The 12,512-nt window shown below is 41.9% G+C and overlaps 1 protein-coding gene across 1 annotated transcript in view; it reads right to left on the reverse strand.

The window, feature by feature from the left end:
• Nucleotides 1–12,512, reverse strand: part of TDRD5 (tudor domain containing 5) — a 158,198-nt gene that overhangs the window by 86,193 nt on the left and 59,493 nt on the right. Inside the window, exon 5 of the mRNA XM_030208004.1 lies at nucleotides 2,197–2,280. Coding sequence (XP_030063864.1) covers nucleotides 2,197–2,280 — 84 coding nt within the window. The remainder of the gene's footprint in view (nucleotides 1–2,196; nucleotides 2,281–12,512) is intronic.

Below are 12,512 nucleotides of genomic sequence, written 5' to 3' on the forward strand. Positions count from 1 at the left end.
TTTGCAAGTACACACAAATTATAAAATACACTTATTTATATGCATGCACAACTGCTCTGTGAATAGCAACCTTTGTTCCAAGAAGTGGTAGGTCTGGGCCCCAATGGGACCAATATGCTAAAATTATTACAATTGTGACATGTCTACGGCCAGGGATAGAATGCACCTGAATATTTATCACTGTACAGCAATCTGTACAACCAAACAGCACTATAAAATATGTATTATTAAATCTACTACATACAAAACATACGTTTTCAACATGAAAGAATTAAAGAAATATTCAAAATGTAATTAAGAATATAAAACCAGTCTTAATTGCACAAGTCTTCACATCCCTTCACTAAAAAAAACCCAGTGGAAGCCTCTTTTGAAATAGTTTACAGCCATAAGTTGCTATGTGTCTACTAATCTTACTCACAGGGATGGTATAGTTTTTGCCTATTCTTTCTTGGCACAATAGATCAAGTTTTTTCCAGTTGGCTAGGGATCATGTGTGGACTATAATCTTCAAACCTCAGATTCAAGTCTGGATTTTGACTGAGCCGTTTGAGGACACCAATGCTTCTTGCCGAGTCACTCCACTGTTGTTTTACTTTATGTTTAGGATCGCTGATTATCTCTGCGTGTGTTTTTATATAACTTTTCTGTGTGATTGTATCCTAATGTGATATGCATTTTCACAGTCCAGATAATAGCAACTTATCTGAGGTTCATATTCTGTGTCGCTCAATCTTTAATATCCAAAACTAATGGTAAAAGCACCAAAATCTTAGGGGTAGTTCCTGAACCCTTACGCCAAGCCCCCTCCCTGCCCATCTTCAAGTCTTTGCTTAAAGCCCACCTCTTCAATGCTGCGTTCGGCACCTAACCCTTACCGTTCAGTGAATCCAGACTGCCCCAATTTGACTGCCCCGATCGGACCGACCGTTCACTTGTCTATTAGATTGTAAGCTCTTTGAGCAGGGACTGTCTCTCTTTGTTAAATTGTACAGCGCTGCGTAACCCTAGTAGCGCTCTAGAAATGTTAAGTAGTAGTAGTAGTAGTAGTTAAAGAATAATCTGATTTCTCTGTCGCCATGTACATTCTTGTTCCTTTTCTTTTTTTTCTCTCAAACATTATTTTCTACCTGAAATCTGAGTTGTGTTGTGGTTCAATGTTGTATAGTGAAAAGTCCAAATTTTTTAAATTTAAAAAGCCCAGAAGTTCAGTCTGATGTAGTACACAGGGCCAGTACCAGTGAAAGGATATTAGGCACCCTAGGTGAACTTTCAGCCTTGCTCCACTCTATCAGATATCATTCAGACCCAATGATTACCCCTCTCCCCGAACTTTAAAACAATAACGGTCACCTCAACATTACCCCTACCCGGAATGATCTTGCATACACAATTCCAAAAACTATCTGAAAACTGACTACCTCCTTGTTGGAAAAAGTTCACATTGATTGAAACTCATTGTTTTTTTGACTGGTCCTATTCTTTGTCACCCACAACCCCCTACCCACCCTCTGAAGAGCTGCCACCCAGGTGACCACTTAGCCCAATGTTTAAACCAGCACAGCTCAGGGCAGATTTATAATATTTGGACAGACAAATGAAATCATACAAACAGCTGAGATCAGAAGGGGTAGATGGTTGCAGAAATTCTGGGCTTCCCCTCTACCTTTCACCTGTCTCCTCTCATGACATCTTGTTGAAGATTTAACATAGTTAAGGCTTCTATTCCAATAGATTTATATACTGATTTAAATGTAGGTGTTTTCCCCTCATCTAATTAGGGGTTCCAGAGAGAACAAAAAAAAATTCTCTCGATCAGTCTTTTCATGCTACAGTTACCATTACTAGGGTACCTCTTCCAGTAGAAACCAATATGTACATCCGTGTCATTTAGGAGTCATCACTGAAAAAGAATAAAATTTTAAGTGCGGGATGCAAGACAAGCCAGGGGATGAGTGAGGGGGAATGAAAGGAAATGGTGGTTTTCCAGTGTTTATCCCAGAAATAACTATCTACTTTTTCACACTGGCAGTGTTGAATCAATGTTTATCAGATAAAACCTAAAATCAGAATCCCAAAATATAATTTACACTGGTATTAGCTGCAATACTTCAGGAATGCCCACTGCAAAACAGCATCACTAGAAGAGAAAAATGTCAGTAAAACTGAAGTTTATTTCTAAACCTATCCACTTACAAATCGAATTTTCTCCTTCAGTTCAGGATCAACAACGCTGCCAGCTCCCTTCCGTGCTAACTTCAAACGCATTTCCTCCTCCAACTTTAAAACAAAGTATTCGTAAAACACACCAGCAAATATTTTTAAAACAATAGGATATACAAAACCAAAATTTTGCACATCGCAACAAGAAACATGGATAGTGGTGAACAGCAATAGAGATAAGCTTATCAAAGTCATGATATGGACAGCAAAATTGCTTACCTTAACGTGAATGATCATGCACACAAGAGGTTGATATTGTTCACTGCTGGGATGGGACAGCTCTCCCAGAGCTCAGAACTGTGTGTAAAAGTCCTCCGCATGGATGGCCTTTCCCATGAGCAATAGTCTCCTCAATCCTTCAATTATTTCCATAGGTCAAGAATAAATTCAAATCTCAGCAAGGTGGGAGGGATCCCTTCTTCCGTCTTTTATGGAACACACACTACATATAAGCAATTTTGCTTTTTCGGTCAACAAGCACATAAGTGGATGACTCCAAAGCTCAGAGCCTCTCAGTTTTATAGTTAAATTTATCCATTGTGTAGAAACAGCCTAATCAGATAATGGGAGTTATATAGGTTAAATACAGGTTGATGAGTACTGCTCAACAGAATTAACTGTCTCTAAGGACTGGTCCAAATAGTAGTGATAAATGGAAGATAAAGGGAGGATCAAGTACCAACTTCACACATGCTGTCACAGTAGTTGCTGTGGATCTGATGGGATTTGACATGCCTGGTTAAAGGAATACAGTGTGAGCAAAACAGAAGTGAATATAGGAAGCTAGCCAATTGGCTAAGGTCTGCTTGACCATTGGAACATCAAGTCTGCTGTAGTCAAACGAGGCAAACAGCTGTGTGGCTTTTCAGATAGATTCCGCTCTTTTAAGAGAAAAAAAGTGAGATCCCATTTACAGTCAAGGACATGAAGTAACTTCTCACATATGGCCAGATGATCGAAAACCCCTATGATCAGAGATAACAAAATGCAAATTTATGTGCGCTATTATCTCTGATTATAGGGTGAAGTGTGGGAGGATTGTACCTGAGCGTAATCCTCCCGCACTTATTTGACAGCATGACCCTGGTGGCCTAGTACCCACACCCCGAGCCAGCGACATGGGGGCTGGAGGTCCCCCCCAAACCAAGTTCAGGGGGGGCTGGAGATCCAGTGGGTCTCCAGCCCCTCTAACCTCTCCTAGCATCCCCCCAAGTAAAGCCCTAGTGGCCCAGAGGGCTGCGAATCAACCCCCCCCCCCAACCGACCTGGTGGTCTAGCAGCTCTCTTGCCCCCCCCCCCCGTACCTTTGTTGGAGGAGGGAGATAGACTCCCTCCTCTACCAGCAGCACCGCCTCGAAAACGGCAGCGCCCAGCCCTGCCCAGTGCATCACACCATATGGAGTGATGCACTGGGCAGGGCGCCACCATTTTCAAGGCACTGCTGATGGAAGAAGAAGAGGGAGTCTATCTCCCTCGTCCAACAAAGGTACAGGGGGCGGGGAAGAGGGCCACAAGACCAACAAGTCGGGGGGGTTGATTCATGGCCCACTGGGCCACCAGGGCTTGAGGAGATGCTAGGGGGGTTAGGGGGGCTGAAGACCCCCCCCTCCCTGTCTGTGCATATCAGCCTCTAACCTCCTAGTACATACAGCTCCCTTGGATTTCTCCTCCCCACATACATCAATCTGCACTTCTTCACCAAATATTAGACCATTCTTCAAACTTTTGTAGATTCCTCTTTACATTGTCGAGTCTATTGCAAATCTTGGTATCACCTGCAAAAACACAGACTACCTTCTAACCCACCTGCAATGTCATTCACAAATAAATTAAATAGCATTGGGCCCAGTACTGATCCTCGAGGCACTCCACTACTTACCTTTTTTTTTTTTAACCTCCAAATGAATTTCATTAACTACCACCCTCTGACAACTGTCAACCAGTTTATAATCCAGTTCACTACTTTGGTTCCTAACTTCAGCCTATCAAGTTTATTCAAGAGCCTTCTATAAGGAATCATGTCAAAGGCTTTGCCAAAATCCAAGTAGATTATATCTAGAACATGTCCTAAATCCAATTCTCTGGTCACCCAAAGAATTCAATCAGAATCATTTGGCACGATTTACCTTTGGGAAAAACCATGCTGCCTTGGACCTTGTAATCCACTGGATTCTAGAAAATTCACTATCCTTTTCTTCAGCAGAGCTTCTATTACTTTTCCAATGACCGAAATGAGGCTTACCTGCCTGTAGTTTTTCGCTTCTTCTCTGTCACCACTTTTGTGACAAGAGATATCTGCTCTTCTCCAATCCCCAGGAACATCTGTCTCCAAAGATTTATTAAATCTTTAACAGGACCTGACAGAACCTCTCTCAGCTCCCTCAATATCCTGGGATGGATCCAGTCTGGTCCCGTAGCTTTGTTTACCTTCAGTTTTTCAAGATGTTCATAAACACTTTCTTTCATGAACAATACGATATCCACTCCATTCTCATATATACCTTTAAGGGGCATAATCAAACGGCGCCGGCGAAATCGATCACCAGCGATCTATTTTGGCGGTGCCGCAACAGCTGGCCGGAACCGTATTATCGAAAAAGATGGCCGGCCAACTTTTGTTTCGATAATACGGTTGAGGCCGGCCAAATGCCACAGATCGCCGGGTTTGAGATGGCCGACTTTGTTTTTCAGCGATAATGGAAACTGGAACCGGCCATCTCAAACCCGGCCAAATCCATGGCATTTGGCCGTGGGAGGGGCCAGCATTCGTAGTGCACTGGCACTTCTGGATGTTTAGATCTTGCTGATCAGTTATGTTATGACTTACTTGTTCATGAGTGATGTATTTTGTGATACTGAAAAAAGTCCCTGCCGTGCATTTTCCCTTGATGGCCGTCCCTGACGTGCACTTCCCTTAATAGCCGTCTTTCTCTCCGAAAGTGCACTTCTCTTAATGGCCGTCTTTCTCCCTGAACAGGGAAATCAAAAGTTTTTGCACACTGCTTTTTTTGTAGTAACAGTGGGATTTGAACCAGCCACCTCAGCATTACAAGACCAGTGATGTAACCACTTGGCCACAGCTCCACTTACTTGGGTGTCCCTCCCTTTTGATTATACCCCTCCAGGTCTCTCTCAGCCACTCACAGACAGCTTAACCCCACTGTTACTACTAAAAAACTGTGAGCAAAAACTGTTTTGATTTCCCTGTTTGGGGAGAAAGCCGGCCATTAAGAGAAGTGCACTTTCGGAGAGAAAGACGGCCATCAAGAGAAAGACGGCTATTAAGGGAAGTGCACATCAGGGACTGCCATCAAGGGAAAATGAACGGCAGGGACTTTTTTCATTTGTATGAAGTCTTTCTTGAACATTTCTCAAAACAGTACCACAAAATACAGCACTCCAGAACAAGTAAGTCATAACATAACTGATCAGCAAGATCCTTTTTTTTTTTACGAGCTGGCTGACTGGCTTTCCCCTCCTAGGAAGGAAATGTTTTAACGTTTTTTGGGGGGAGGGAGGGGGTTGGTGACCACTGGAGGAGTATGGGGAGGTCATCCCCGATTCCTTCCGGTGGTCATCTGGTCAGTTTGGGCATCTTTTTGAGACTTTGTCGTGAAAATAAATAGACCAAGTAAAACCAGCCAAATGCTCGTCATCGCCGGTTTTCTTTTTTCCATTATCAGCTGAAGCCGGCCATCTCGTAAGCACGCCCACATCCCGCCTTCACTACCCTGCCGACACGCCCCCTTGAAGTTTAGCCACCTCCGCGAACGAATGCCGGCGAGTGTGTCCAAAAATCGGCTTTCGATTATACCGATTTGGCCGGTTTTAGGAGATGGCCAGCCATCTCCTGATTTGTGTCGGAAGATCGCCGGCGATCTCTTTCGAAAATAAGCCTGTTTGTCAGCCAATCATGGTCCTTCTCCAGGATTTCCTCCATGAACATAGAAGTATTTGTTTAACACGTTCGCTTTTTCATCACTCTCCACACAGCCATTCACAGCACCTTTCAGTCTTACAACTGCAATTTTGTCTTCCTCCTTTCACTAATAGATCTGAAAAAAATTCTTGCCACCCCTCCTTATATTTACTTGTACTTTTGCCAGCTGTATAACTCTTTGCTTCTTTCAGCTTCATACAGTATTCTTTTCTGTGTTCCTCTTCTTGAGTATTTCTGTATTTCATGAACACCAACTCTTTTGACTTTATTTTTTCAGCCGTTTGTAAAACCATATCAAGTTTCCTTTTCCTCTTGCTATTATATTTAAATTTATTAGATTTACTTTACAAGTTAATATCCACTTGCAAAAGAAATACAGATCAAACCCTGCTGGAAATACATAGCAGTAATATACATCACTATCTAATCAAAGAAATACTTTATGTCTTCCTTAGACCTCAAATTATATGGTTAGAGGGGGGCGACAGGCATTTAATTGGAGAAATTAAACTCAATATTTTAAATAAATCGGCTTAACCTGGAACCATAGCTATTATTCTTTAGTTGGTAAAGTTGTTTCTATATTACGTTTGCTTAGGTTCTTCAAGTCCAAGAATGTCCGTAGCTGTGACGGGTCATAAAACACATATTTAGTTCCTTGAAAATTGATCCTACACTTACATGGATATGCTAACATATATGTCGCACCTAAGGCTCTAGTCTCATTTCTTAAGTCCAAAAATTGTTTCCTCCTCTCTTGCGTTGCTTTCACAACGTCAGGGTAAACCCAAACTTTTTGTCCATGAAACAATTTTGATGAATTTTTAAAGTAAAGTTTCAAGACCTGATTTTAAGCCTTGTTCAAAAACAAATTAAACAATTAAAGTACCACGATTAGTTATTTCAACATCCGATTCTTCTAAAAATGCAGTCAAATTTTGAGGCTCCTGCTTTTCTCCTTGTACCTTCTATACAGAGTCTTTTAAAGGCAAATAATACATCTTATTACATGGAGGCATATTAGAAATAACTATCTGTAAAATTTCCTGAAGATACATTCTGAATAAATCACTTGATGTTAACAGTGATGAAACAGGAAAATTCAGGAACCTCAAGTTTAAACGATTATAATTCTCCATTTGTTCTGTAGCTACTTTAATAGCTCCTTTCAGCCTTGACCACTGTCTTTCAACTTCTTATATGTCCTCCCATCCTGTCAGCTCTTTCTTCAGGTACTCCCCCATTTTACTAAGTCAGCAAGTACTGATGGAAGTTTTCTGTATGCGACTGGTTTTAATACATATTATGATAAATGAAAAACCCAACAAGAAAACAAAACTGTGGAACTGAGGAGGGTTATTTCCCTACTATTTTCTTTTGTCACAAAACAGAGGGTTACCACCCTATTAGTTGTTTCCTTTTGTCACAGAACTGAGGAGACCACCATATGCAAGAAAAGCTTGCACTTGTTCAGAACTTTACACTAATTTTCAGTCTGGTAGAACTATTCCAGCCCAGTACAGTGCAATGATATCACCCACTTGTGGCTCGATTCAATCCTCTTTTTGACAGAAAATTCAAATTATGTTCAGTATGATGGCAGATATTGAGTAATGGCACAACTTTAGTACTAAACTTAAATAGATATGACAAACATTTACCCCCCCCCCCCTCCCCGTTTACAAAGCCATGCAACAATGCCAACACAGCTCATTCAAAGTGAAAGGGCTGTGTCGGCATTACCGCACTGGCCGGCATCCACTAGCGCGGCTTTGTAAACATGGGTGTTAATCCAATAACTATTTTGGCAATCTAGCAGCAAAGCAATAGCTGATATTCAAGGAATTTGTGCTTAACTGAAATAAGTATCAAATTTTAATATATCTGATGAAATTCATGTTTCTAGGATGAAATACCACATACAACAAATGTGCGAGAAAGTAAAAAAAAAAGATTTTTAAAATGGTAACTCACATGCAGACCTAAAGCATGCTGTGGCTGCATTTAGAGAACAAAAGTATTTTTACAGCAGTCAATTAAATGGCATGTACCTAGTAGACTTCTTTGATCTTCATGAGATAACTTGATTCTGGAATCTTAAACCTGAAGTAACAGCAAACTTTGCTGTGACTAGTAAGGAAAAATCTCTTCTCTGCTAATTCTCTTTCCTTTAGTCCAACCAGACCAGTCCAGAACCTGTGGCCTGTATCTTCCAACCAGCAGATGGAGACAGAGAAACAAAGTAGTGCCAGTGATTTGCCCATAAGGGCACTGTGCAGGCACAGATGATCAGTTACTTCGACTGACAACACAATATGGTTATTCCCTTTTGACTGAGCTGATGTCCATAACATAGGATGCCAACATATCACCGTTAATCACTCTGGAAGGTAACTGTTGACTGAAAACTGAACCTAGCAGAAAACTAGGAAAATACTGTTACCCCTTTCCTGAGGGTGCCTAGCTTTACCGTATCATGTGTTAGTAGTCATGACCGATGCCTCAAAAGCTGAATCTCAGGAAGGAATAAGCACTATAAACTAACCTCGTCCTTATATCTCAAAGTTGCAAGTAGGAAAGAAACTAAAATTTAGGATTCTCCTATATATTTGTCACAAAAAGGTAAGTTGTCAAAAAAATGCTTTTATTTGTAGCTGTAGTTAGAATGCAAGTTTGTTTAGAAATGTGACAGTTTTTCTCAAAATTCAAACACCCAAAACTTTATCAAAAGTAAAATGCAGTGTGCAGGCCTCTAAGACTTGTTGCTACAAGTCCTATATCCCGCCGTATAACCTTGGAACACCAGTTCACACCTGGAGACTCTATCTCTCTGAAAAGTCCTTTATTGAACAACAATGTTTACTCACAGTTAACTGCAGATCAGAGGTTCTGCCCCACTGACACAGAGTCTCCGTGGTACTGAGATTAGCAGTAGCTCAGAGCTGGCAGAATGGTGTACAATGCCCTTTTTAGGCAACCTTCAAGATAAAAACTAAGTGCACTAACCAAGGGTAACACAAGAAAGGGTTCTGAACTGTCTTACAAGATGGCAACTACCTCATGATCAGAGGGAATAAAACAGGGGACTCTCTGATTCAGTAAGTAGGGGGGAAACCCACCAATGGGACCAGAGCTTACCAACTGGCAACAGCTTAACCAATCATTTAACAGTTCTAAACAGACAGGCAAGTAGAATCACATTGCCCTATAACTACACCCACCATAATGCATTGCTGATGTTACTCTGCAGTGAGCATGACAGAAAAAAGTGTCACACTCACCCCAGAGCCACATCACAACCAAGGAAAGGCTGTCAGAGGTCAGAACATGCAGTGCTAGTTCAGCTGAATTTTTTAGAAATTTGTTTTACTTTCTCTTTTACGGGAAATTGTAAACTTGTTTTTCACTCTCTGAACCCATGAACTCGGCAATCAGATAAATATTCATTTGTTTTGCTCTATAACGTTTAATTTTAACCAAATTTTTACTAAAATTCAAACCCTCACTTGGTCATAAGAATTGATTCTTTGTGTGTATGTATTTTCTTTCAGGTTCTTGTACCCCTCACCCAGCAGTTAAGTATTTCACTCTAATGTCTTTCTCTTGTTTAAACCTTGGTCCTAGGGCTTATGTTGGTGCGTGATTCACTAGCTGTAATCTTTCTCGGTTCTGGTTCACTTTGGTTTATCTTGTATGTTGAGGCCCAGAAACTAGTGACAACCTTTGCATAGCACCGACGATTCTCTCATTCCATGCCAGATTTCAGGCTTCACCTGACTAACAGCGCAAAAGGAGTAAAACCCTAACCCTCCTAATGGTTCAGGATACCTCCTAGGACTTGTGATCAATTAAACTGTGGCCTTTCTACCGTGTTTCCCCGAAAATAAGACACTGTCTTATATTAATTTTTGCCCCCAAAAATGCGCTAGGTCTTATTTTCAGGGGCTGTCTTATTTTTCGGGGAAACATCGGGGTTGGATCGCTCGCCCTCCGTCGCTCCCAGAACTAACCTTAAACGCCTCCTTTCACCTTCGCAGCAAACAGCAGCAGAGCAGGCCACTCCTTCCTTCCGTGTCCCGCCCTCGCCTGACGTAACGTCCGCGAGGGCGGGGCACGGAAGGAAGGAGAGGTCTGCCCTGCTGCTGCTTGCTGCGAAGGTGAAAGGAGGCATTTAAGGTTAGTTCCGGGAGCGACGGAGGGTGGGTGGGGGGGGGGGGGGGCGGCCTTGTCCAGCTCTCGGCGGCCCTGCTTTCAAACAAAAATTTGCTAGGTCTTACTTTCAGGGGAGGCCTTATATCTACCAATTCAGGAAAACCTCTACTAGGTCTTATTTTCGGGGGATGTCTTACTTTCAGGGAAACAGGGTAGCTAAAGCCAAATAAAATGATATATTTTTTTATATCTCTAATCTTCCATGACCAATTCTGTTGTCACTGTTTCCCTATCTCTAATGAAGAGCCTGTGTTCTTTTCCTGGAATCCTTCTTCTAGAACCTACACAATCTTATACTCAACTCACAAGACCAACATTAGTGACTTACACATATTTATGCTCCTTACACACTTTACCAATCACTTCTTTTAACTCTGAATATCATATCATGAACACTATTTAAAAAACAAATTCTCTCTTGTATATGCTATTTCTCTGTTTTTCCATACAGTACTTATATATTCTCATACACTTCTGTCAAATGTCATACAAAACCACTTTCCCACCATTAATAGGATGTCACACCAAACTTTTTAAAACTAGTTTCTTTCCACTCAATCACAAATTCAAGGCCTTTCACACTTTAAATAAAACCACACACTATTCAGTACATCTGCGTTCTTCACCTTCCAAAGCTCTTCTAAATGGCTTGGCTGGACCATATGACTTAATGTAACTCTTAGAACTTAAGTTTTTTTCTCCTGTTCCTCATAGAACCCTGCTTAAAACCGTTCCCATCACCACATGAATTTTCCTATAGGAAATAAAGAGAAAATGATACTTTTTGATATTTTTATAAGTAAACCAAACCCAAGCATGTTCAAATTTACCATGCCACTCAAGCACATTTTAGAAGAACTGTTTACTTAAGGGCATCTCCCAATTTTCCTTAATAATAATAAATTTAAATTTTACAAATTCCACTGAAACCAATTTAGAACATTGATAAGAATCCTCTTCCATGTCCTCCATTGAGAATTTTCCACACACACAAAAAAAAAAAAACCAAAAACACCTTTGATCCAAAAATCAGCCCATACTTCAACCTCTGGGGGTTTTTTTTCACTTAAAATATTTTTTCCAAAAAAAATAAAATAAAACTAACCCCTTATGTGCCAGCACAACAAACACAAATAACACGTTTAAAAAACCCAAATAAACTCTTTTTCTGGGCCACCAGACCCTTTGCCTTGTTCCCCAGGGTCACTACACCTGATGACCACCCTTCTTTCGGGTTCCAACAGACCCCCAGCGATGCCGGACTTCAGCGATGGAGAACTGCGGAACTCCGTCTGGGCAGACCCAAAAATAGAGTTCCTGGCTCCGGTTTGGGCTTAGTTGTACCCCCGGAGCGCTACTGCACACGCGTGAAAAACCGCGCTTGCTCTGGGGACCCGCTTAGGCCAAAGCTGGCCGTTTTCTTAGATGCTCCCAACCTCGGGAACCTTCCTGGGCCAAACAGCATCCTTGGAAGGTTGCACTCAGCGCAACCCCCCCCCCCAAAGGCCCCAAAATGCCTCTGGAGCCACACCATCAGCCTGACCACCAGGACAGTCCCGTAGTCCATGGTCACCACAGAACCCAACAGGACAGAACCACCCAGGTATTAAACTTTAGCCCCTTAGGGGGTTACAATATCACTGGAAGAAAAAAAAAGATACACTGGGACGAACTTCTGAACTGGTCTTAGGGGACTAAAGAGAAGAAAATTAGCAGGTTAAGGTAACTTTTTCTTCCTTAGCTTCCTCACTAGACCAGTCCAGAACCTGTGGGATGTAGCAAAACAGTCCTGAGTATGAGTGGGACCATCAAAACCTCTGCTAGAATATATTGCTGCCAACATTAAGTAAACAGACAGTTTCACAAAATAGGAGAAAATGGAACAAGAAAGGATTTAGTCCACGTCTCTCAGCACACCACATCCGACACAAGGATGACTATTCCAATCTATAAAGAGAGCCACTTGCCTAAGGATGTTCAATTTCACTAAAAGGAGCATGCAGGACATAAGGGGAAGAGCCAGCAGGGCAGGCAATGCGGCAGCACCGGAGACCAGCGCTGGACGAAGGCTTCAGCTGGCGGGGGTTGGGGGCCCCCACCAGCCAAGGTATTTGCAGCGGTGAGGTGACAGGGAGCT

Source organism: Microcaecilia unicolor, chromosome 6 (genome assembly GCF_901765095.1).
Source record: "Microcaecilia unicolor chromosome 6, aMicUni1.1, whole genome shotgun sequence".
Taxonomy (NCBI): Eukaryota; Metazoa; Chordata; class Amphibia; order Gymnophiona; family Siphonopidae; genus Microcaecilia; species Microcaecilia unicolor.